The sequence below is a fragment of the Chiloscyllium plagiosum genome, unplaced genomic scaffold (genome assembly GCF_037043375.1).
Source record: "Chiloscyllium plagiosum isolate Xiang-an unplaced genomic scaffold, Cpla_swu_hap1 HiC_scaffold_9, whole genome shotgun sequence".
In the NCBI taxonomy this organism is placed as follows: Eukaryota; Metazoa; Chordata; class Chondrichthyes; order Orectolobiformes; family Hemiscylliidae; genus Chiloscyllium; species Chiloscyllium plagiosum.
The window spans coordinates 39,197,099-39,225,035 of NW_028270147.1; the positions used below are offsets into that span (position 1 = coordinate 39,197,099).

At 39.6% G+C, this 27,937-nt stretch overlaps 1 protein-coding gene across 2 annotated transcripts in view; it reads right to left on the reverse strand.

The window, feature by feature from the left end:
• The window catches only part of rnf220a (ring finger protein 220a), a 512,316-nt gene that overhangs the window by 35,912 nt on the left and 448,467 nt on the right, over positions 1–27,937 (reverse strand). The window contains exons 13-14 of one of the 2 annotated variants that reach the window (XM_087990559.1): positions 16,056–16,164; positions 14,623–14,651 (exon numbers count right to left, since the gene is read on the reverse strand). In XM_087990559.1, coding sequence (XP_087846685.1) covers positions 14,623–14,651; positions 16,056–16,164 — 138 coding nt within the window. The remainder of the gene's footprint in view (positions 1–14,622; positions 14,652–16,055; positions 16,165–27,937) is intronic. The other variant, XM_087990558.1, reaches the window with a different exon arrangement.

Genomic DNA, 27,937 nt, shown 5'->3' on the forward strand with positions numbered 1-27,937 from the left:
CAAACATTTTTCACGTTAAGTCTCACCAAGTTTTCCCTTCATTAACAATGGAACTTTCAGCAATTTAACTTTAATATTATTTTGTTCTCAGCTCCTGGTGTGGTCTTAAATAGAATTCCATGTCCAACAAAATTATATATTCAAACTTCTCTAATTTATTGCATAGCTCATAAGGAATCAAGTTTGTGGCTCTTTGCTCCATCTCTTAGCGTAAACATTTATATGCTATGCTAACCAGAACAGTGCCTGATACCCTAATTGGGGGCTATACAATGAAGTATAAATCCCTCACACAACTTCAAAAAATTCATGAACAGGAATTGTTTGGAAAACTGAAGGGTCACTGGACCTGAAATGTTAACTCTGATTTCTCGCCACAGATGCTTCTAGACTTGCTGAGATTTCCCAGCAATTTCTGTCTTTATTTCTGATTTCCAGCATCTGCAATTTTTTTTGTATCAAAAGATTCATACTTTACAATTCTGGATAAATATCTTGACAATCTATTCGTTTTAACTGTTCACTACAGTGCTTACATTGAAAGGTGACAACCTAATTTCTCTTCTGCTAATTTAATTCATCCATTGTGTGTGTATAGTATTTATTCATATGGCTACCATGGAGTAAATTATTGTGATTTTTTTTCTCTTTTGTTGCAAAAGTTATCTAAAATATCCTGAGTTTTTACTCTAAATTATATCTATTAAGCTCCCTACTTTTGTACCATTAGCAAGTTTTAAACTTATTTTCGATACCTAAATTGTTAATAAGCATAGTAGAGTGACTTGCAGGACCTCATGCTATATTCTCAAATATTAAATGTTCTCATCTCATGGAAATTACCTGCTTTCTATTCCATTAATAACCAGATTCAGATTAAATCCTATTTTACCTTTGATTGTGGAGGTCATGACATTGAATGATGTTAACCTGGGTCCAAGAATAGATGTTTGGGAGATGCCAGTGATAATAGTGCAGGAGCCATTGCTGAAGTTACACTAGCCACAAATGGATATAGTGGAACCAAGGTAGGGCACTGCCACTCAAGACGTACAACAATGGAGAGGCAGTAGAGGAGGATGTTATGCTCGTTCAACAAAGGTTACAGAGAAGAAACAAAAAATGTGGGTTATTGCACCTTAGTCAAAGAGGCTGCCATTCAAGAGTTTAATTAGAACTACTTCAATATAGTGCCTGGGCCAGAAACCTGATTGGAAAATTTCAAACATGGGGGCATGCATTTTATGTGAGAGGGGACAAGTTCAAAGGAGATGTGAGGGGCATGTTTTTTTTAAACACAGAGAGTGGTAGGAGTCTGGAATGTGCTATCAGGGATGGTAGTGAAAGCAGATATAATGGGGCACTTAAGAAACGCTTAAGTAAACACATGAATATGCAAGGAATGACAGGATATGGAACAAGGTAAAAACAATGACTGCAGACGCTGGAAACCAGATTCTGAATTAGTGGTGCTGGAAGAGCACAGCAGTTCATGCAGCAGCCGAGGAGCAGTAAAATCGACGTTTCGGGCAAAAGCCCTTCATCAGGAATAAAGGCAGAGAGCCTGAAGGGTGGAGAAGTAAGTGAGAGGAGGGTGGGGGTGGGAAGAGGGACTCCCTGAGATTCTTGTAGAGAGAGGAGGCAAGCTTCTTCAAGGCAGGCATCCTTGCAAGAGGATTCGCAGTAGGGTTAAAATCAACTGGGTAAAAACAATGACTGCAGATGCTGGAAACCAGATTCTAGATTAGTGGTGCTGGAAGAGCACAGCAGTTCAGGCAGCATCCGAGGAGCAGTAAAATCGACGTTTCGGGCAAAAGCCCTTCATCAGGAATAAAGGCAGAGAGCTTGAAGGGTGGAGAGATTTACCTAGTTGATTTTAACCCTACTGCGAATCCTCTTGCAAGGATGCCTGCCTTGAAGAAGTTTTCCTCCTCTCTCTACAAGAATCTCAGGGAGTCCCTCTCCCACTGCAACTCCCAGGTCATTTCCTCTATGCTACTTTCTCCCCACCCCCACCCTCCTCTAGCTTACCTCTCCACCCTTCAGACTCTCTGCCTTTATTCCTGATGAAGGGCTTTTGCCCAAAACATCGATTTTACTGCTCCTCGGATGCTGCCTGAACTGCTGTGCTCTTCCAGCACCACTAATCGAGGATATGGAACAAGGGCAGGCAGAAGGGATTAGTTTAAGTCGGCATCATGTTCAGTACAACATCGTGGGCCGAAGAACCTGTTCTTCTGCTAAACTGTTCTATGTAATTGTGAAAAAGATTGCTGAGGATTTGGAATGCAATAACACAGACTGTCTTTGCTCCCCACTCTAACACTAACCCTTTAATTTTGCTATAAATTCTATTACCCTCCTTGGCCAGTGTCTTGGACTAAATCAGACTGTTTGCTGATCAGTATCCAGTTCAATACTGGGGTGAACTTACACGACTATAGTTTGCTAATCACAATGACTACATGTGCCTCGCTCTGTAATTTAGTTAATCTCCTGCCAAAACCTCCCTTTTAGCTTTGATCTCACCAGTGTTCTGTCCAGCCTTTCATCCTCTATAGTCCATAAACTTAAACTCATCATGTTATGCAACAAATGGTATGTGCCCCTCACTTATTTATGCAAAATTCCAAAATGAAAAATTCTCAAACTTAAAATGTTATGTTTAAGTTCCTACATCACTGATACTTTTATTTCTTTGTAACTTCCTTCAGTCTGATGATACAGTGGATGTCTTCCCAATGACGTTCATAATAATTACAGGGCAGAAGGGGGCCATTTGGCCTATCTGGCAGACATCTGTTCTAATGTCTTGTCCAGCTCTATTATCTCGTGATAATCTCCTGCTTTTGCTTCATATCTTCTGACACCATTACTATTCAAAACAAAATCATTCAATGTCCTCCTAAATATTTCAAATGAACCTGCCTCAACATTAAAAGGTAGTGCATTAAATACCCTAACAAATTGCTGTGTAAAGCTTTTTTTTCTCACATCATCCTGGTTTCATTTGCACATCACTTTAAATCTATTCCCAGTCTCCATTCCTCTGACTCAAAAATCTATGCATCACTCCTCCCCACATCCTTCATTCCACTGCTAGTTAGAGTGATTTAGGTGCCCAGATTCACCTCTCTGGAATTTCTTTACTGAAATTTTTCAGACTTCTCTCTTACTTTACAACCTTCCTTAAAATCCACCTCTTGATCAAGCTTTTGGTTACCCTTCCTAACATATCCTTACGTCCTGCATCCACTTTTTTGTTTATCCTGTGTAAAATACTTAGGACATTTTTATTCTTTTCTTTCCTGTTAGTTGTAGACTATTTAGTTTGCAAATTTGTTTTATTTTCCTATATTGTTATCTTGTAGGTTCAACATTACTGTTTAGAAGTGTTCTACTTCTCTTAGAGTAATAAGCTTTGGTGAAATAACCCAGTTACATTTTTCCTCAATCATTCCTCATCCCTTTCAAATTTGTTTAAAGACAGTTCTGATCCTTCCCAGTGCTGGCTGCCAAATAAACCAAAATTTAATCATGATGTGATTACTGGTTCCCTAAGGCTTCACTACTACTATATTGTGCATGTGGAGGAACTTGACCTTGACAAAGATTGTTCCTATTGGGTTTCATAACATATTGGGAAAGCATTCTCTGCTTCTGGATTACCACAATGGACCAAGTTCATTAACTGATTCTGCCACACTTCCATTTAGGCATTCACAATTAATTGTGAACTGATTGAAAGCAAGCATTATTACAACTGATTTCTCTATCCAAGCATAGATCATAAAATGAAATACAGGTAATCTTTTTGTCCAACTCACCCGGCTTTGGAAATCTATGGCTCCCCCAATCTGTCTCTTGACTGCTAAGTTTATGCCTTTCTTTCTCTAATAAAAGCTCATTCCTTTGATTCACAACATTTCTAATGAAGAATTACTTCCGGAGATTACTGTTGACTTCTTTTTAATAGTTTATACCCATGATTTCTTGTCCTTTAATTGAAATATTAATGCTCCTGATTAGTTTTCTATTCTACTCCGTATTTTGTAATGCTTCTGTGGTATCTTTTCAATCAACTATTTTAAAAGCTGAAGTGTCCAAAAGACTTATAGAATCAGAGATGTACAGCATGGAAACAAACCCTTCGGTCCAACCCTCTCCTTACATCTCAGCCCTTTCATCCCTTGTATATTAGTAACAATAATGGACCATAATACTCAAGGCCCATTGCAATTTCTGGAAGAATGACTGGTATACCAAAGATCTGACAATAAAACTCAGTACGCTGTTAGCCTTGTTGATTACCATACTACATTGATTGGGCAAGCTAATCATAACTCTTAAATGTAACAGATTGCTGGTCAGTTCAGAACTTTAAATGCACTTTCCAGTTATTCCTCTCCTGTGATATTGAATTTCATCCACTATTGTTCGAGTTACTTACAAAGTTTGCCTATGTCCATTTGCTTCCTCAACCAAGAATATTAATTATTCTTTCCTCTCCATGTTACATATGAAATTACTTTCTAAACTCAAGCTGTTTAGATACAAAGAAGCACTTGCACATCAAACTTCCAGTATATTTAGCTTGACATCAGAACCCTAACTAAAACTTTCAGGTTTTTTTTAAGAATTAACTACAGATCCTTACAGTTTTAAACATATGTTCACATTCATCCAATGTCAATGAAACAAAGAACTGTGGATGCTGGGAATCTGAAAAAAAAACAAAAGTTGCTGGAGAAACTCAGCAGGTCTGGCAATATCTGTAGAGAAAAACACAGAAGTAGTAGTAGTCAAGTTCTGAAGAAGGGTTACCAGACTTAAAACGTTAACTCAGCTTTCTCTCCACAAATGTTGCCAGATCTGTTGAGTTTTTCCGGCAATTTCTGTTTTACCAATGTCAACTTGGGTTACCTCATTCTCAGCAATTTAAAGAGGATTGTTCAAGTAACATATCCGCTCTCTGAAATTGTACTAACTTACATTCAATTTCAACATTCCATATTTTTGACTTTATTGACTAGATGTTACTGCTGTAAGATTAATGAAGTTTGTTAATATTTGGCTTGTTTTCTCAACTTTTATTTTGGAGATGAGTGTAATGGCTAATCCAGTGAGATTTCCTGTGCTCACTGACTGTTTCAGGATGATTACTGGTACTAGAGGCTTATTTTATCACGAAATAGCTTGGGCAAATACTAATTGTCCCTGAAGATTTATTCACTTTTAGTCTGTCAATAATTTCCATCCTGATAATGTCAAAATCAAGTTTATGTATAGGACATCCAATAATGGATGGCATACAACACATCATTTCCAAAACCCATCATTTAGTTTTGATTCAATTTCAGTTTAAATTCTGCTTGCATCCTTAAAGAATCAATTCTTCACCGACCAACTTCCTATTATAATTCGTGCAAATTTGACCATTCCCAGCTCTTGTTGCCAGTCTTCTAAAGCTTTTGCATTTTTGACTGTGAATTTGCTCATTTGTAACAGATTTATGAATTAGCTTTATAAATATCTTCCACTGTCTTAACGAAATTTATCGGGCAACCTCCAATCTTAACTTTTTTAAGGAAAAGAGCCCAGCTTGTGTAGTCCTTCATCTTTTCCTTAAGTATTAATATTTAGTGTCAATGAGAAGTAATTTCACATTGCAACAATGAGAAACTTGATGTATGGCAACGACAGAATCAAGTCCTGAACTAACATGAGAGCAGAACAGTGGGATACCCTCTCTAGCTCATTTACAAGTGCTGTCTTACACTTCTGTCCAAAAACATCATGGAATACAACTAAGTGTCACGCCAATGGCATTACTATTGCTGAATCCCCCATTATAAACATCCTAGAGGTTAGCTTACACTAAAAACTTAACTGGATCAGCCAAGTAAATACTGTCGCTTCAAGAAAAGTCAGAGGCTGGGAATTCTGTAACAATTCTAGTAACTCAGCTCACAACTCCTCAGTCTAGACACAAGTCTGGAGTTTGATGGAATGCTTTTCACTTGCCTGAACGAGTGCTGCTGCAACAAAACTCAAGATGCTCAACATTATCCAGGGCAAAACAGTCCACTTGACTAGCATTCCATTTACTTTCTTAAATGCTCTGCCATCAATGTAACATAGCAGTAGTATGCACCATATACAGGATGTATTACAACAACTTGCTGAACCTTCTTTGGCAGTATCTTCCAGCAACCTCTAACACTAGGACAAGGGTAGAAAATACATGGGAACATCACTACCTGCAAGCTCCCCTTAAACCACACTCCCTCCTGACTTGAACTATATTGCCATTCCTGGAAATCCTGGAACTCCCTCCCAAATAGCATTGTGGATACGCATACACCACTTGGATGGCAGCAAAACAAGATGATGTCTCATCAGCACTTTCCCAATGGTAATCAAGTCTGGGCAACAAATGCTAACCTAAGCCAGCAATACATACACCCATGAAAGAATAAGTTTTCAAAAAAAAACTTAAAAACTATTTAGAAAGAGTTTCAGATTTCCTGAACCCTTTCTAAAACATGTGTATCCACAGTTCAGACATTTAAATTACAAAATAAAAACAGAAAGAGTTGCGAATGCCAGAAATCGCAAAAAAGATTGTTGGAAAAGCTCAGCATCTGTGGAGAGAAATCAGAGTTAACATCAGATTCAGTGACCTTTCCTCAGAGCTGAACACAAAACATTATCTCTGATTTCCTTCCACAAACGCTGCCAGACCTGCTGAGCATTTCCAACAATTTTTGTTTTGTTTCTGATTTCAGTTTTTATTTTGTAATTTAAATGTCTGAACTGCGAACATTGAAATGGAGAAGAACTTGCTTCAAATAGTAGAGGTAAAAACAATGACTGCAGATGCTGGAAACCAGATTCTGGATTAGTGGTGCTGGAAGAGCACAGCAGTTCAGGCAGCATCCAAGGAGCAGCGAAATCGACGTTTCGGGCAAAAGCCCTTCATCAGGAATAAAGGCAGTGAGCCTGAAGCGTGGAGAGATAAGCTAGAGGAGGGTGGGGGTGGGGAGAAAGTAGCATAGAGTATAATAGGTGAGTGGGGGAGGGGATGAAGGTGATAGGTCAGGGAAGAGAGGGTGGAGTGGATAGGTGGAAAAGGAGATAGGCAGGTAGGACAAGTCCGGACAAGTCATGGGGACAGTGCTGAGCTGGAAGTTTGGAACGAGGGTGAGGTGGGGGAAGGGGAAATGAGAAAACTGTTGAAGTCCACATTGATGCCCTGGGGTTGAAGTGTTCCGAGGCGGAAGATGAGGCGTTCTTCCTCCAGGCACCTGGTGGTGAGGGAGCGGCGGTGAAGGAGGCCCAGGACCTCCATGTCCTCGGCAGAGTGGGAGGGGGAGTTGAAATATTGGGCCACGGGACGGTGTGGTTGATTGGTGCGGGTGTCCCGGAGATGTTCCCTAAAGCGCTCTGCTAGGAGGCGCCCAGTCTCCCCAATGTAGAGGAGACTGCATCGGGAGCAACGGATACAATAAATGATATTAGTGGATGTGCAAGTAAAACTTTGATGGATGTGGAAGGCTCCTTTAGGGCCTTGGATAGAGGTGAGGGAGGAGGTGTGGCGCAGGTTTTACAGTTCCTGCAGTGGCAGGGGAATGTGCCAGGATGGGAGGGTGGGTTGTAGGGGGGCGTGGACCTGACCAGGTAGTCACGGAGGGAACGGTCTTTGCGGAAGGCGGAAAGGGGTAGGGAGGAAAATCTATCCCTGGTGGTGGGGTCTTTTTGGAGGTGGCGGAAATGTCGGTGGATGATTTGGTTTATGCGAAGGTTGGTAGGGTGGAAGGTGTGACTGTCTTCTCTTCTTGAGAAGATTATTGAGGCATTGAAGGTATTTTAAAAAAGTAATGTACCAGCAGACCTTTCCATGGATACCTTTAATGAAGATTAGTTTGTGAAGGCTGAATGAATACAGAGTTAAGAAAGTCTTGAATATTTGTTGCCAAGAATAATACTGATAGTACTCATCATTACTAAGTAATAAATTTGTTAGCAACTTCCAGCATCCTGCAATCCACAGAAGAATCAGCATTCATAAAAATGCAATGACAAGCAATCAGTTTCTACCTATTAGTTACCCAGTAAACATACCAGAAAAAGACAATGATTTTCACTGAAGTGTAAATTAATTTGAATGAAGTGACAAGGCTTAATTATTGTCCCGCAGGTTCTCTGGTAATAAAATTAACTATAAGCAAAGAATCTCATTCCTTTAAATGTTAAGGATTGCTGAAAATCCTTTAAAATAAAACTTTCCTTTTTACTTCATCTTTCTCTATCTTATTTCACTTTCTGTATTGGATTTGATTTTACATTGAATTAAAAATTCTATCTTACACTCCTGCAAAATTGGGCTCATGGATCAAGATATCTGCTTACTCCACGCCAATGTATTACAATGAAGACAGCACATTATTTTCATACTGTCTGCTTATTTAAACAACCTCTAATCAGCCAGCAAATGGACTGTGTTTTGGTTGAAAGCACCAACAGGGGTCTAAAACTGTGAGGGGCTAGCGTCAATTAAAATTAGCCTGCACTGCTTAATGTTAGTCAGCATCTCTTAAGAAGATGAACTGTGGGTGGAAAAACTTGCACTGGCAGTACTTGGAAAAAGAGGGGAGACACAGTGGCTCAGTGGTTAGCACTGCTGCCTCACAGCAGCAGGGTTCCAGGTTCGATTCCAGCCTCAGGCGACTATCTGTGTGAAGTTTGCACATTCTCCCTGTGTCTGCATGGCTTTCCTCCGGGTGCTCCGGTTACCTCCCACAGTCCAAAGATGTGCAGGTTGGGTGAATTGGCTTTGCTAAATTGTCCATGGTGTTAGGTGCATTAGTCAGAGGGAAGTGGGTCTGGGTGGGTTACTCTTCGGAGGTTGGACCGAAGGGTCTGTTTCCACACTGTAGATAATCTAATCTAATCTAGAATGGACTACAATATTTATCAGTCACTGCACTGAAGTTCTTTACAGAGGTGGTGAACAGAAAGAGGGATGCTGTTTACTTTCAGGGGGTCATGAGGTCCTCCAGAGAGAGAGTCAAAAGGTAGTGAGACCAAACAGCCATGGACATTCATACTAGAAGTCAAGCCCTGAAGGCGTTGGTGATTATTTTCCAGAGTTCAATAGATTCGGGGTTGGTTCCTGAGGATTGGAGGGTGGCTAATGTTATACCATTTTTTAAGAAAGGTGGGCGAGAGAAAGCAGGTAATTATAGACCAGTTAGTCTGACCTCAGTGGTGGGAAAGATGCTGGAGTCTTTTATAAAGGATGAAATTACTGCACATCTGGATAGTAGTAACAGGATAGGACAGAGTCAGCATGGATTTATGAAGGGGAAATCATGCTTGACTAATCTTCTAGAATTTTTTGAGGATGTAACTATGAAGTTGGACGAGGGAAATCCAGTAGATGTAGTGTACCTGGACTTTCAGAAAGCTTTTGATAAAGTCCCACACAGGAGGTTAGTGAGTAAAATTAGGGTGCATGGTATTGGGGGCAAAGTACTAGATTGGATTGAAAATTGGTTGGCTAATAGGAAACAAAGGGTAGTGATAAACAGCTCCATTTCGGAATGGCAGGCAGTGACCAGTGGGGTACCGCAGGGATCCGTGCTGGGACCACAGCTTTTTACAATATATGTTAATGATATAGAAGATGGTATCAGCAATAACATTAGCAAATTTGCTGATGATACAAAGCTGGGTGGCAGGGTGAAAGTGATGAGGATGTTAGGAGATTACAGGGTGACCTGGACAAGTTAGGTGAGTGGGCAGATGCATGGCAGATGCAGTTTAATGTGGATAAATGTACGGTTATCCACTTTGGTAGCAAGAACAGGAAGGCAGACTACTACCTCAATGGAATCAATTTATGTAAAGGGGCAGTACAGAGAGATCTGGGTGTTCTTGTACACCAGTCAATGAAGGCAAGCATGCAGGTACAGCAGGTAGTGAAGAAGGCTAATAGCATGCTGGCCTTCATAACAAGAGGAATTGAGTATAGAAGCAAAGAGGTGCTTCTGCAGCTGTACAGGACCCTGGTGAGACCACACCTGGAGTATTGTGTGCAGTTCTGGTCTCCAAATTTGAGGAAAGACATTCTGGCTATTGAGGGAGTGCAGCGTAGGTTCACGAAGTCAATTCCTGGAATGGCAGGATTACCTTACACTGAAAGACTGAAGCGACTGGGCTTGTATACCCTTGAGTTTCGAAGATTGAGAGGGGATCTGATTGAGACGTATAAGATTATGAAAGGATTGGACACTCTGGCAGCAGGAAACATGTTTCCGCTGATGGGTGAGTGCTGAACCAGAGGACACAGCTTAAAAATACGGGGTAGACCATTTAGGACAGAGATGATGAGAAACTTCTTCACCCAGAGAGTGGTGGCTGTGTGGAATGCTCTGCCCCAGAGGGCAGTGGAGGCCCACTCTCTGGATTCATTTAAGAAGGAGTTGGATAGAGCTCTCAAAGATAGTGGAATCAAGGGTTATGGAGATAAGGCAGGAACAGGATACTGATTAGGAATGATGAGCCATGATTATATTGAATGGCGGTGCAGGCTCAAAGGGCTGAATGGCCTACTCCTGCACCTATTGTCTATTGGCTTAAAATGAAGTCACATAGACACAGCTGCTGCCTGATCTGCTGTGCTTTTCCAGCACCATACTCTCGCCTCTAATCTCTAGCATGTGCAGTCCTGATATTTGCCACAGCACAGAGACAGCATAACTGCAGACGCCAATCCTCAAAGTAGCTTGGAGGGCATCAAAGCAGCATAGCAATGTATTTTGCAATAGGCTTGGGGTGACTTAAGCACTCTGAGGAAAAGTAAGTGCCTCCATGGAACAAGGATGAAAACACACATCCTTCTACTCCTGCAATTCCATCAGTTTCCCTGCTGTCATCCATCAGCAAGTCAGTCCAGATTGCTGCTGCTCATTCCAATTTGAGTCAGAGCCTCTCAAGGCCATCTGAAGTCTTCACTCCTGAAAGTAATAATCTTCTACCAACCACGTTTCATCAGGTGGGTAGTACTGTTTAGCAGCAGCAAGACAGGAAAAGACACACAAAGGCAGGTAATAAAGGGTGAAGTGTCTGTATTATTTGGTTTATAATGTTTCTTTTACATTGTACAAATTAGACACTGATGGCCAGTTAAATTGTGGGACTATTTATGAATTAGGGTTGATTTCCTCGTATCATAGTCAGGTGTTCGAGACAGAAAGAGGTTATTCAGGTTGTCTTCTCCTTGCCTCTTCCTATCCAGAGCTGATGGTCATAATGCTGGCAGCCAGAGTTGCATGCTCACAATGGACGGGCATGCAGTAAAACACCACACACTTTGACAACTGCTCCACAGCAAGACTTGGCACTGGATGCTTTTTTCATTACAACAATGGTGCATGTTATCATATGAGTCAGCATGGCTTTCACTGAATACACAGTGTGCAAGTGTACACGGTTTATTCATAGCAGTCATGAGCAAAAACTAATTTTCAAGTCACCATTCTTTCACGTGTCATGGTGATGGGGAAAGCAAACCGCTGCAGAATTAAGGCATTATTACTGGTGACAGCATGTTACATGATTCGCTGCCTATGGTCATACACCAGCTGTCAATGGCACCAGTAACAATACAGCAGCCTGCAATTTCAACACTTGTGGAATGCTAACAATAATCCAAAAGAAAAATATCAACCAGCAACTAATCTGTAACTAGTTGATGAGCTCTTTAAATAACACTAACATAGGATCTTTCTTGCTGCTCAATATATTGAGGTAGTTAATGAAGAGAGTTAATAAATAAAGTTAGAATATTGAGCTCCATACTGGTAATACTTCATACACCTAGTTGATGCTCATTCCTCAAACTCTATCAACATGGTGTATGGCACAATTTATACATTAAGATCATATATGTGCTGCAGACAATATTTTGGAGCTCTATGGGTGCCGATGAGCTAATCTAATTCTCCAAGTCTCTGTAAGCTTTCCTTAATCTGATTGGTTGAGCAGACATGCTAGTATTTTCCTTCTTGTCCAATATTCCTGATAATATTAGTGTAAAGACAACTTGAACGACACACTGGACAATAATTAGTACTCGAGCAGAGGCACAAAGCAGAAATACTTAGAACATCTATATAAGCAACATATTGGCGCAAAAGACAAATCAGACTAAGTCTACATGTCAAGTACAGTGTTTTTCACCATTTATGTGCAGAAACAGCAGATTTCAAATGATGAAATGACCTTGATGTGGTAATGGATTACTGATGCCATGACAGCAGGTATCACGGCTTGTATGCAATTTATTTTTTTTTTAAAACTAGCAATTGCTAAAGCTTACCAGCAAAATTGAAAATACAACTCACATTTTGCTGGCCATCTAAATTTCAGTGAAGTGCTGCGAACAAGGCAAATTACCAGTCTCACTCATGCATGTGAGCACAGGAAGCTGACCGTCAATACTGAAATAAATTTGAATCCATTTCTTCCAGAAATCCAGTGTCACTTATTATCGAAGGGGAAGCCTCCTCTTTAAAAATCAACAATTTAAAAAGAAAAAAGGCAATGTAAAAAAATATTAAAGTGGCTTAAGAAACTGATCAAATCAGGGTGAGATTTCAAGATATGAATTTTGTTTCACACACCACTCAGTGGTTCATTTATTGTAAGCTATAACTCTCAATTTTGGAGTTTCAGTATTGCCACATTGCTCAATAAAACAATTGGGCCCATGTTGTTAAAATGATTCAAGTAATGAAATTTCTCTGATATGGTAAAGGATTGCAAGTGCTACAATAGTAAGTATCGTGGTTCATATGCCACCACATCACAAACATCTCTCATCAAAGTCACAAATGTTCTCCTTAGTCAAAATGTGAATAACAAGGGGCATAATTTTAAGGTGTAAGGCAGGAAGTTTAGAGGGGATTTTGAGGAAAAAAAGATTTTCACCCAGAGTGTGACTGGAGTCCAGAATGCACAACCTGGGATGGTAGTTGAGGACTTGGATGAGCATTTGAAATGTCTTAACATTCAAGGCTATCGGCCAAGTGCTGGGAAGTGGAGCTAATGTAGATTTAGAGTAGTTACTTTATCACTGCTGTCTCATTGAGGCTAATGGCCTCTTCTGTACTAGGAGAGAGTGAGGACTGCAGATGCTGGAGATCAGAGTTGAGAGTGTGTCCCAAGCCTCCAACTCAGCACCGCCCTCTGGACTTGTCCATCACTCCCCCCCTCTAACCTATCACCTTCTCCCTCACCTTCATCCGCCTATCGCTTTCTCAGCTACCCACCCCATCCCCCTCCCATTTATCTCTTAGCCCCGGCCCACTAGCCTCATTCCTGATGAAGGGCTTATGTCTGAAACGTCGATTTTCCTGCTCCTCAGATGCTGCCTGACCTGCTGTGCTTTCCCAGCAACACACTCCCGTCATTTATGCAGTGTCTGATTCTATGAAATCACACCCTAAGTGATTGTGACAATTCCTTCCTCAACCTGTCTGCCTCCTAAGACAATGACTTACCACCTCATCCACCTCCTCCAATGCCTCATCAAGCTGAATGTGACTGCTCTCAACTGGCTCATTCTAATCCATCCAATCATAGCCAGACAGCAACTTACATTAATCTTGCTTCTTGCTCCTGCATTGTTAGCTCCTGTGTCCCTCATGGATCAATATTTGGTCACCTCCTATTTCTCATGGAAATGCAAAATTACTCAATTACCTCAATTACTTCACCAAAAGGCATAACATTAGTTTTCACATATATTCTTCAGATCGGCAATAGGCAACTCAACTTAACCAAAGCCTCTCTTAATTCCTACATTGTTAATAAATAATCAAACGTTTTATTCATTAGGTCTTGAGATGTGAAAATTATTGGCTGAGTCAGCATTTATTGCCCATCACTAACTGTCCTTGAGAAGGCACAGTGGTAAGGTGCGCTGTGCCAATCAATACTGCATTAAAAGCAGTTTCCTTGAATTAACTGCTGGGAAAATTGAAGCCATTGATTGTAGTCCCTCAAAACCATGTTCCAGATTTACCAACTCCATGCCTAATCCTGGCAACTGTCAGAGATTAAACAGTATGTACACAACATTGGTATCACAGTCTACTCTCAATCATCAGTAAAGTAGCGGAAGAAGTCATCGATAGTGTTAACATGCAGCACTTGTTTAGCAATAATCTGCTCACTGACACTCAGTTTGGGTTCCTCCAGGGCCATTGAGTTCCTGACCTCATTACAGCCTTGGTTCAAACATGGGAAAAGTAAAGAACTCTAGAATGACTGTATTTTACAATAGGGGAGAATGTGACCCAGTATGGCATCAAGGAGCCCTGGCAAATGACGTGCACCATTTGCATCACACAAGTGCGAGACAATGACCATTTTTAACAAGCAAGAATCTAACCATCTTCCTTTGACATTCAATGACATTACTATCATTGAATCCATCACTATCAACATCTTAGGGGTACCGCATTAATCAGAAATTTGAAATGAACAAGCTATATAAATGCTGTTGCTACAAAAGCAAGTCAGAAGTTAGGAATTCAGCAAAAAGTAACTCACCTCCTGTCTCCCCAGTGCCTTTCAACAATCTACAAGACACAAGCCAGGAGTGTGATGGGATACTCCACATTTGCCTGAATGGATTTAGCTCCAATAATATGCACAAAACTCAATATTAATCAGGACAAGGCTTGACCGGCACACTTCCCACCCTTCACAATTGATGACAGTGGCTACAGTACGTACCATCTACAAAATGCAGTTCAGTAGCTCACTCACACCCCCTTGACAGTATCTTGCAAATCTGCAACCTCTACCACTTAGGAGAAGCAGATGCTTGGAATCATCTCCACCTACAAGTTCCCCTCTAAGCCACAGGCTGTACTGACTGTGAACTACATCACCATTTCTTCAATGTCACTGGGTCAAGATCCTGGAACTCCCTTCTTACCAGCAATCTGGATGTTTCTACATCCCAAAGACTGCAGCAGTTCTAGAAAGTACTTCACCACCACCTTCTCAAGGAGAGAGGGGGCTAAAAATATCTAGCGGTCATAATTACCTTCACTCTAAAATGCTATTTCCAAAACTGCATCCAAATTACAATTTATTGCCCACAGATGGGCAATATGCTGGCTGAGCCTGTGATACCCACATCACATGAAATATTCATGTCATCATTCGCATAAGACTGCATAGTTCTATCTTTTACATCTGCCCCTTTCTCAGTTCACTAGATGTTGTTACGCTTATTCACAACTTTACTACCTCTAGACCTAATAATTTTCAATGTACTCCTGGCTGGTCTCCCATTTTCTATCATCCAAAAGGGTCATCATCCAAAACTCCAATGCTTGTACTTCAAATCTCAGCATATCCCCTTCAGCTCTCAGCACTGCGGTCACTGCCCGAAATGGCTCCTGATCAGGCAATGGTTAATTTTTCAATTCTTATCAATATTTTAAAATGGCACTTTACAGTTTCACGCATATTTCTGTCAACTCCTCCAGCTCCAAAATCCTCCAAAATAACTGGATGCCTCGAATGTTCCTGCCTCTTTCCATTCCTAATTTGAACGGTTCCACCATTGATGACTCTGCTTTCATTTACTGAAGCCTCAAACTCTAAAACATTTTCCTATACTCCACCATTTCTCACACCACTTCTTTTCGACACTCCTTGAAAGCAACCATTTTGGTCCATCTTCTGGCCTTCTGACCTAATATCACCTTGTATGACTTTGTGTCATATTTTGTTTTATAATGCTACTGTGAATCTCTTCAAGGTGTTGCATTCCATTAAATATATTGTATAATATCAGTTACTGTTGGTTTCCCTAAGTACAGTTTAAAATCTCTTGTGGTTACCACTGTCCTCAATTTAAACTGCTACTTCCAAAATTGTATGTTAAAAGAATTAGATCCTCAGGCAAATTATGATTGTTAACAGCACAGACAGCAGGACTTCTACACTGGAGTTAAAACAATACTTACCATGCAAATAAGACATTTATACCGATCCCCACGGGATAGCTGTCGTTCCAATTCACGGATACGGGCTTTCAATGCTTCAATTGTCGTTACAGTTGCATCTTCAGATATCCTTCAAAATCAACAAAAAAAATCAGAATGGGGGCTTGTTAGTTTACTTTATGATTGTTCTTTTCTAGACGTTGATGAGCCACATATCTTTTAAAGCATGCAATTTATCATAACTGGACAACAAGAAGGAGTATTAAGTACTTAAAGAATTATTCCTAATTAGAACAAACAATAGATATCTTTGAGCTCAGAACTGCTACAAAATGTTCACAGTGGATTGCCAAACTTTTCAGTGTAACAGAAATATCACTGTAAACAGTACTGAGCATTTTCAAACCTTTACACAAATATTCTGCAGAATGCATCGACTCTTATGATGCAAATTTAGCTATTGCCTTTCCTCTATTTGAATCGGCAACACTAATCCTCTGCTACCTTCATCCCTTAGTTTAGGGATCTGAAATATGCATTGCAACAAATTCAATACAGGCAATAATACAAAGCAAAATTGAACAATATTTCAGACAAGATAGAGAAATGCAAGTCAATAGAAGAGGTGGGGAGGAGCAAGTCAAAAGGATTGGCCAGCAAGACTGTCCTTTGATAAATTGACATTTTATTAACAAAAGCACAATTGAAAAGTCGACTACAGTTTTAAAGTACCCACTGGAAAGCACCCAAATTTAAGAGCAATCAATTAAGTCTCATCTTAGATTGCCACTCTGGTCAGTCACTAAATGCTCACTAAATAGTATAACAGCAATGAGAGGATGTCAAACTAAGAATCAAATTAAGAATAATTAAGCTGTCAGCATGATTGCAGAGTTGTAGGTATCATAGGAATAGAACAGAAAGCACACGAGGATAGACTCATCTGACCAGATTTGCCTCTGTACTCCAGCCAAACAAACTAAACTTGGAACATCGTAATACATATAATAAATTTCAAGAATCTGACAGCCTAAACTCTAGGATTTCTAGAAGAAGTAGTTGCAGAGATTGATTGCAGGTACGTTCGCTATGATTTCTCAAAAGCTGGGTGGCAGGGTGAAATGTGATGAGGATGTTAGGAGATTACAGGGTGACCTGGACAAGTTAGGTGAGTGGGCAGATGCATGGCAGATGCAGTTTAATGCGGATAAATGTATGGTTATCCACTTTGGTGGCAATAACAGGAAGGCAGATTACTACCTCAATGGAATCAATTTAGAGTTTGGGTGAAGATTTGTAGCTCGGGTGCTCGTTGTTGTGGTTCTGTTTGCCGAGCTGGAAATTTTTGTTGCAAATATTTCGTCCCCTGTCTAGGTGACATCCTCAGTGCTTGGGAGCCTCCTGTGAAGCGCTTCTGTGGTGTTTCCTCCGGCATTTATAGTGGCCTGTCCCTGCCGCTTCCGGTTGTCAGTTTCAGCTGTCCGCTGTAGTGGCCGGTATATTGGGTCCAGGTCGATGTGTTTGTTGATGGAGTTTGTGGATGAGTGCCATGCTTCTAGGAATTCCCTGACTGTTCTCTGTTTGGCTTGCCCTATAATGGTAGTGTTGTCCCAGTCGAATTCATGTTGCTTGTCATCTGGGTGTGTGGCTACTAAGGATAGCTGGTCGTGTCGTTTCGTGGCTAGTTGATGTTCATGGATGCAGATCGTTAGCTGTCTTCCTGTTTGTCCTATATAGTGTTTTGTGCAGTCCTTGCATGGGATTTTGTACACTACATTAGTTTTGCTCATGTTGGGTATCGGGTCCTTCGTTCTGGTGAGTTGTTGTCTGAGGGTGGCTGTTGGTTTGTTTGCTGTTATAAGTCCTAGTGGTCGCACACAAACCAACAGCCACCCTCAGACAACAACTCACCAGAACGAAGGACCCGATACCCAGCATGAGCAAAACTAATGTAGTGTACAAAATCCCACGCAAGGACTGCACAAAACACTATATAGGACAACAGGAAGACAGCTAACAATCCGCATCCATGAACATCAACTAGCCACGAAACGACACGACCAGCTATCCTTAGTAGCCACACACCCAGACGACAAGCAACATGAATTTGACTGGGACAACACTACCATTATAGGGCAAGCCAAACAGAGAACAGCCAGGGAATTCCTAGAAGCATGGCACTCATCCATAAACTCCATCAACAAACACATCGACCTGGACCCAATATACCGGCCACTACAGCGGACAGCTGAAACTGACAACCGGAAGCGGCAGGGACAGGCCACTATAAATGCTGGAGGAAACACCAAAGAAGCGCTTCACAGGAGGCTCCCAAGCACTGAGGATGTCACCTAGACAGGGGACGAAACGTTTGCAACAAAAATTTCCAGCTCGGCGAACAGAACCACAGGAATCAATTTAGGTAAAGGGGCAGTACAGAGAGATCTGGGTGTTCTTATACACCAGTCAATGAAGGCAAGCATGCAAGTACAGCAGGTAGTGAAAAAGGCTAATAGCATGCTGGCCTTCATAACAAGAGGAATTGAGTATAGAAGCAAAGAGGTGCTTCTGCAGCTGTACAGGGCCCTGGTGAGACCACACCTGGAGTACTGTGTGCAGTTCTAGTCTCCAAATTTGAGGAAAGACATTCTGGCTATTGAGGGAGTGCAGCGTAAGTTCACGAGGTCAATTCCTGGAATGGCGGGATTACCTTACACTGAAAGACTGAAGCGACTGGGCTTGTATACCCTTGAGTTTAGAAGACTGAGGGGGGGATCTGATTGAGACGTATAAGATTATGAAAGGATTGGACACTCTGGCAGCAGGAAACATGTTTCCGCTGATGGGTGAGTGCTGAACCAGAGGACACAGCTTAAAAATACGGGGTAGACCATTTAGGACAGAGATGATGAGAAACTTCTTCACCCAGAGAGTGGTGGCTGTGTGGAATGCTCTGCCCCAGAGGGCAGTGGAGGCCCAGTCTCTGGATTCATTTAAGAAAGAGTTGGATAGACGTCTCAAAGATAGTGGAATCAAGGGTTATGGAGATAAGGCAGGAAGAGGATACTGATTAAGGATGATCAGCCATGATAATATTGAATGGCGGTGCAGGCTCGAAGGGCTGAATGGCCTACTCCTGCACCTATTGTCTATTGTCTAAAACTTCCTAGATTCTGTTATGTTTCCAACAAATTAGAAGTTGGCAAACATAACACCTCTATTAAAGAAAAAAAGGAAAGAAACAATGAAATTCAGGCCAGTCAGCCTGACATTAGTCAATGGGAAAGTGCTGGAATCAACTAAAGTCAAAGTCTGACAATGCATTTGGAAAACACTGATATAATCAGACAATCAACATGATTTTAAGAGAAAATTGTGTCTGACAAATTTATTCAACCTTCTGAGGATGTAAACAGTGTAGAGGAGAACCAGGAGAAATGTAAAGACTAGATTACCAAAAGGTATTTCAATATGGTATCACACCATAATTCAATAAGGTGACATGATCCAAGTCAAAGCAGTCTGCTTGATTGGCACCACATCTGCAAGCATCCATTCCACCCATCACCACAGTAGCAGCAATGTGTGACATTTGCAAGACACATTGCAGAAATTCACCAAAGATCCTTAGACAGCACCTTCTAAACCCATGACGACTTCCATCGAGAAGGTCAAGGACAGCAGATTCCCCTCCAAGCCACTCACCAACCTGAATGGGAAATATATTACTGTACTTAGTGTTGCTGCGGCAAAAACCCAGAATTCCCTCCCTTACAGCATTGTGGGTCTACCTACAGTACATGGACTGCAGAGGCTCAAGAAGATAGCTTACCACTATCTTCTCAAGTTTAGCTAGGGATGTGCAATAAATGAAGGCCCAATCTGCGATACCTACGCCCCACAAGTGAATAAAGAAAATGCAAAAGGCAAGACAAGGTTCATCAAATTGGGAATAGCATGAATAGAGGAATAGTTAATGGAGAGGAAGAAAAGACTCAGTAAATTTGGAGCATTTTCAAGTAGACAGACTTTGACTAGGGAGATGCCACAAGAATTAGTGCAGAGGCCTTAACTATAATCTATGTTAGTGACTCCGATGAAGTGATGAAGAATAATGTAGCTATGTTTGCTGATGACACAGCTAGGTGGAAAGGCAAAGCTGTGAGAAGGGACCAAGAAAGGTTGCAAAAAGATATAAAGTGAATGCTCATCAAAGAATAATGGAGTATAATACCAGCAACTGATCACTTTGATCAGAAGAAACTAAAGTTTTTCATTTTAAAGGTATGAAACTTGGGAGTCTTGCTCTAAATTTCAACAGTGCTTTGATGAAACCACACCTGGAATACTGCATGTAATGCTGGTCTCCAATATCTCCATAATGGAGGACATACTTCCACCAGAGAAAATACAGCTGAACTTTCCAAATGTGATTGCTGGGTTGATAGTGTAACCCTTTGATGAGAAATTGGTTAAATTAAGCCAATATGACAATGTTAGGAGGCAAAATAAGTCTTCACAAATGAAAGCTAGAAAGAACCACAGGCAGATTAATTGAATGGACAACAGCAGGTGGAATCTCATGTGGAGAAGTGTGAGGTTGTTCACTTTGGATGTAAGACAGACAACATGAAATATCATCTTACTAATGAGTCATAGTGGTGCAAATGCCTTTAAATATAAATGCATAACCTAAAAGGCTGATGGGATGTGGTTGCTTTTTCATGGAACTGGAACACTGAAGTGAGGAAGTGATAATGCAATCGTACTCTCAAGAAGGACCATATTCAATTTTGGGCACTAAATATCAGAAACAACTTTATGGCCTTGGAGGAATATATAATTTAGATTCACCACAACTAAATCAGGGGTTAAAGGTTTAAAATAAAAGGAATGGTCACACAAACTTGTCTGTGTTCCCTTGAGTTTAGAAGGATTTAATCAAAGTTTTTAAAATGACAAAATAATTTGATGGGTAGGTACAGAAAAAATACATTGCCTGGTCAGGAAATCTTGAAAGTAAGTATAACTTCATTTAAGAATGCTATTGGGAAGGTCTTTTGCAAACAATGTGTTTTGGAAGTCTAGAACACTTCCTTCCAAAGGGTGAGAATGTAAGGCTAATTGAAATTTTCAAGACTCAGATCATTAGTTTTTTCTAAGCTTTAAAGCATCTAGATTAAAGCATCTAGATTGCAAATGAAATTCAGGAACAGATGAGACAAGGCCTAATGGAGTGGCAAAACAGGCTTGAGGGCATGAATGGTTTTCTATTGCTCCTATAAAGGAAAATGCCAGCTCAACATTGCCATTGATCTCTGAGACACGAGAACAAAGAAGACTATACCCAAGACAGAGGATACCATGAATGAGTTGAATTGAATAGTATTAAGGAAATAAAATGTTATATATAAAAAAAATTGATAATAACAATCCTCATTGGCTTTAGTAGCACACAAAAATTGTTCCACTTGACTGAAATGAAAACAAAGTGCTGGAAATACTCAGCACATCTGGCTGCCTTTGTGGAGAGAGAAACATTGTTGATATCTTCTATCAAATATTGAAATAGTTTTGCATACCCAATTTTATTAACATATACATTGTATTCTGGCAGATATAATTTGTTCCGAAGAAACAATATGCACAGTGTAACTGATTTAAATTCTGCTGGAGAGATGCTAGACAGTGAAGCCTTTGGCAGCCATTGGCTGGAGCTGGTCATTTTTTGATTTACTCCAACGAGGAAATTGTGTCAAAACATTAGTACTTCTGATACAAATCATGTCAGAAATCAGTCCCTGCCTTTTAGAATGGGTCTCAAATCGATTAAAATCCCCCAAAACATATGGGCATTCATGACTTCAACCTAACAAAAAGTATGATAATGCTATACTAACTACATTTTGAAAGATAACTTGGTGGGAATGAAAAAGGTGAAATCTTGACATGTATTGTTGCATTCCCTGTAGAGTCGATAAAATGTGAAGCTGGAAAAAGCACAGCAAATCAAGTAGGATCAGAAGAGCAGGACAGTAAACATTTTGGGTAGGACCCTTCAACATTCATCAACTCTCCTGCTCTTCTGATGTTGCTTGATCTACTGTGATTTTTTCCAGCACCACATTTTATCAACTCTGACTTTCCAACATCTGCAGTCCTCACTATCTCCAAGCACTCCCTGTGGACCATAGAAAGAGAGAACTGCACCAAGAGATGGTGTTTTCTTCCCAACTTCTAACTTCAGAATGATGGAAATCATAAAATTGTATCATCTGAGGGGTAAAGGGAAAAGCAAAAAGGAAGAATTTAATCTTATGGATTAAATAGACAGCTTTTCAGCAACTAGCAGCAGTGTATGACATAAACCTTCTTATAGTGCACTTACTAATTCATTGATCTAAAACAAGTGAACAATACTTCAGATTTGATAAACATCCTCAAATCACAGCAGGAACCTTGAAAAGACCAAAACGATCACTTTATGCAACAGTGCAACCAGCAACCATTTATCATTGCACAAGGGCCCTATAAACTACATCTACTGTGCAAGTAAGCAAGCCTTAGTGTCAAGCATTGAAAAGGAATTTGTTTCCTGACAATTTAGTGCTGCTCAAATTAGCCTGGGTACATTTATTCACTGCACTCGGGAGGTCTGGGCAAATTTCACACGTTGGCAGTCACACATTGATTTTGCAATTTAAGAAGTTTGCAACAGCAACTCTACAAATCTTTGAAAGACAGCTGTGCATTTCTCTGCCAAAACATAGACCACATTGCAAATAAATTTAACAAATTTATATGGCAAAGGATGAATGGGGAAGATGCTCAAAAAAATCTACACAACTATTCAAAAATCATGAAAAAAAAACACTTTTTTTGTGAAAGTTAGCTCTGGCGGTGAATATATTATAAAACTGCTGCAAAATACAGTGATATTGCAGATGGCACTTGTTAATTACTCATTAGAGAGAAATTTATTGATTTCAGTCAATGCAATAAAAAAAATTTAAATGCATTCTTTTTCAACATCTACAATTTTGTTACTCAGAGCATACACAAATACCTACATTTGTCAAATACTGATTTTGTTTGGAAGTTGGAAAGCAATATGCCCAACATACTGAGCATTTGCACCTCCTAAGTAGTTAGTTGTACAGAAGTAATGTCACAGAGTTAAAGGCAAACTCACCACACTACTGTACCTTCATACAGAGAATACATCTAGGTAACAAATGGGCAGACAAAATAATATTTGAAATGAGTCCAGTAGAAGCCAAGTAGCAGGTGTGATGCTGCCTGTAATCAATGAGTAGGCTACATCAAGTCATCATTTAACTGTAAAAAATTGCTGTGTTACCTAAAGACCAGTGCAATATGTGAATACTGCACAATCAATAGAGAAAATATTGATTTAGTTATTGTAGGTTCATATGCTCCAGACCTTGTTAAAATCACATTTATTAAGTGGGTTGTACTCATTAACCATTTAATTTTGGTGTATTTCACCTAATTTTACAGGAATCCGTTACTTTGAATATACAAGTTGCCTTCCATTTTCATTGAAGTAATACGAGTTAATTTATGGAATCACACAAAAGCTTGTTTAAATTAACTCTGGTAGAATTGTGATGAGCTAAGACTACACTCCATGTACTTGCGCTAAACCCGTTTTCAAATACCTCTTAAATGTTAGTTTTAAAGTTATACTCATTTTTGCATAGGGTGAATGAGAAAAGAAAAAAGTCAAGGGTCTTGTTTGTGGACAATGACTCCTGATCAAAGTTGCTTATGCCTGGCATTTAAGTAAGTGCAGTTTCAGACCTGGCAGTAATCTCAAAGCATGTGATAACCAGCCAAGATGTTCAGACAAGGAATAACTAGTAAGTCAAGGTGCCAATTGAACAGCAATGTTTGCATGATAATATCCCACTCGAGTTACCACTTTCAGGTGAGAATGAGGGAAAAAAGGAAGAAACTTTGTTATTTTGAACATGAGTATACCAAATGGCAGAAGGCACCATTTATAGATTACATATATTGTAACAGGTCCTTGCTAGAAGTTGCTTTAGTATTCATACATGATGCAATATTTAATTTCTAACTTTTAAAGCTAATCTATGAAATGGCTGTTGTTTTTAAAGGCTGCAGAGCAAACTTTTTTGTGCAAACTGATGTTGCAGACTACATGGAATTCTTGAAACAGCTTCTAAAATAATTAAAGTCAGAAAGTTTACATAAAAAAATTTTGGTTGTTGCGATGACTCTTCAGAAATCTGAATTTAACATACTCAATGGCATATTCTCCCACTAGTCCCAGTAACTCACATGCTGAATTAATTATCTTATATCATGTCTCTGCCTGGGCAACAATGCAGCCTCTAACGGAATCCATTAACTTCATTAGCAAATAATGATCACGGTGGAGAGTCTCAATGGACCCAGCTAGGTCTATCAGATAGAACAGGTCATTTGTCAAACATTAGTGCACACGTGTGCTCTTTGCTCCTCAAATTAAACAGTGGAATTCCCAAATTAACATCTCAGATGGTTTCACAATGCAATCCATTAATTAAATCATATTAGTTTACACACACTCAGAAAACGGAAATACTTGAATGGCTGCTTCTATTGTGTTAAAACTCAAAAGAGCAATGCTTTACAACAGACTTTAATCAAAGAAAAAAAATGTGCACTGGTCAGGCATCAAAACTATTTTACCATTTAAACATGCTTCTTGTTAAAAGTGGCATAGCAGGGGCAGAGGGTGTTTGAGGAAACACTTTTGCATAATGGATCAATAAAATTCCATTTCATCCTTGGAGACATTTGATTTTGGATCAGACAGATGCACTGAAGAATCTTTAAAACTCTGAAGAGTCCTGATGAAATGTTACAGGACAGGTTTCTATCTAATTCTAACCAAATATTAAATCATACATAGACCAACACAACAAGGACGCATAAAACAGAAATAGCATGTTAGTGCAGCACAGCTAAAAGTTTTGAGGATGAAACTCAGGTATATTTTTGGAGAAAGGCAGCATTCTTAACCTGTATGTTTAAAAGGTTGATCTAGATTATTTTGATCAGCTGGTCTGGCAGCTCATGCTGGAATATCGTTCCACTGGCAAGTGCAACCTCACCCGTGAACTCAATCTTCTTGTCTGACCTTAAAAAATTATATACTATTTGGCTATAGGAAGGGTCAGGAATAGCTAAGCCTCTGCACACAAATACTTCCAACAGTATTCATTGGTTAGCAATGTAAGATAAGAGACTCCAACTAATGTTTTGTTTCTGTCATTCAAATCTATGATTGGGCAGTACCAATAAAGTGCTGAGTTCTATTTTAACTAAGAAAGATTTTTAAGAAATTAACTGAAATAATACTATATTCCACACAGCTGAATATATTAATTAGTGATTAACTAATTTTCTTTAACAAGAATTTACTTAATAAGTTGAATCAAACATCAAAGTATTCATTTATCATGAGCTGCCATTGTAATTTCTTTCTCCTTCCTCAATTTAATCCTTGCCATAGGTTTAGGTTTAAGTAATGCACCTATACCAGAGGCCAAATCATCCAGAGCAAAGAAGAAAATTAGAAAAGCTTTTCTATCGGAATTGAAATTCCCCAATCCTGGTAAGAATAAATGTAAATTAACATTCTGCAAATATGCCACTGCTCAGATCATGTCAAATCAGATTATATTTACTCATTTTAAATTAAGTTGCAGATATATTTTATTTTGGAAAACATTCATCAATTACAAGTTTTAAATGCTGATAACTATTATCTTCAGATTCTACAGTAATCTGGCATTTTATCATCATCATTTCATGATTCACTGCATACAAAATGCAGCTTTATGAAAATATAAAGAAGGGATATTAAAAAAATCTTGTTGGAACAAAAAACAGTCAGAGACTTTATGTCTGCCTTCAGAAAGGCAAAAAAACTTGTATTTATATTTCTCATTCACACTCTGAGGACATCTAGAAAACTTCACAGCTGATAAGTGTCTCTAAAAGTTTAGTCACTGTTATTATGTACACAAGCATGGCATGCTTAGAAAAGTATGAATTAACTACAGCCCACATAGCCCTTAAAAAAAAAGGTACAGGATACTTCAGGTAAATTGTAGCAGCTTCAAGTGAAATACAAAATCTCTTCAATAAAACTTTCCTCCAATTCAATGGGTTTTTAAAAAATTTCATATTTATGGTCATAGAAATAATGAGAAACAACTGATCACTCACAAGCGTAAACCGTCAGATCGAGCATGCAATAATACTATCCAAAGAAGTGACTTTGGTTGTAAGTGATATAAAATGCTCAAATTCCCTGTACAGGGCAAGAAATCACAGGCTCCGGTCCTGCTTCTAATTTACAGACAGCTCGTTGTCCAGATCCAGAGAATCTAACTACAGGTTAGAACCAGCCAAAATTTAGGAAGCAAAGGTGTAAGATTATTGTTGGGTTTTAACTGATTAAAATTACAATCCTCACAATCAGCGAACATTGGTTCATATTGGTTTGGGCAATAAAAGGCACCATTTAGGGCAGTACATTTAGAAAAGCAGTCTAACTGGAGAAATTTCTAGCCAAAAATGACATGTCTGCTTCCCCACCGTCCATTAGTGAGCTGAGATTTCTGGTCAAGTGGTGTCAAACAAACTATCATCAGATTATTGAGTCTATCAATTACTGTAAATTACTCTCAATCATTGATAAAGTCATAGAAGTCACAAACAGGGCTCTTCTGGCACAACGCTGCCTGTGGACAAGAAGACCTGGATTCAAGTCCCATTTGTTCAGATGTGTGAAATAACATCTCTGAACAGGTTGGTTTAGAAAATATCTAGAAGGCACCAACCATGCAATTAGCAATTCCAAGTCAGGAATGACCCACAGGCTAATCATCAGTTGGAGTCTGCCAAGATAATTTGACTCCAGACCTTATTACAGCCTAGTCTTAGCTTGGACAAAATAAACAAATCCGATGATTTTTAAAAAAATTATATCATGGTGTGTGAGCATCACTAACAAAGCCAGCATTTGTTGTCCATGTCCATATTCAAGAAGCTGGTGGTGAGCATCAAGTCTTCACTATTATCATCAGGATGGTTTCAAGACTCATAACTTTGCATGCCTTCAACTATTTTTTGGTATTGCATCTCTGACATAGAGTGAACTGAATTGTTGAAATCTAACACCTGTGATGTTGGGAACCACAAGAGAAGATTAAAATGAGTCATCCACACAGCACTTCTGGTTGAGGATGGTTGTAAATGCTTCAGCTTTGTCTTTTGCAATGATATGCTTTTCTTCTCCATCATTAAGGATGGGAATGTTTGTAGCCTCTTCCACTTCAGTTGGTTAATTGTTCACCATTATTCATGACTAGATGTGGCAGGCATTGATCTGATCCACTGTTAATGAGATTACTGTGATCTGTCTATTGCATGCTACTTCTGTTGTTGAGCATGTATGTGGAAGTAGCATACTGTTGGAGCCTCATTATTAGGTACACTTCCTGCTGTGATCTCCTGCATACCTCATCGAGCCAGGAATAAATCCTGGTTCAGTGGTAACTGCAGAACAAAGCATGTGCCAAGCATGAGGTTGGAGCCTATGGCTGAGTACAATTCTGTTGCTGAAGGCCCAAGTGCCTCATGATGGTCAGTTCAGAGCTGCTGGGATGTTTTGAATCTAGTTCATTCAACACAGGTGGTAGTGCCATACAACACAATAGAAAGTTCTGGTGTAGTGATATCAATCTATAACTTTAACTAATGTTCCCTCTTCACCTCTACTGCCTGAAATTTTCAACATTATTGTAAACTTCCAGCATCTGCAATATTTTGTTCCTACATGAAATAAAGTTCTCAATGTG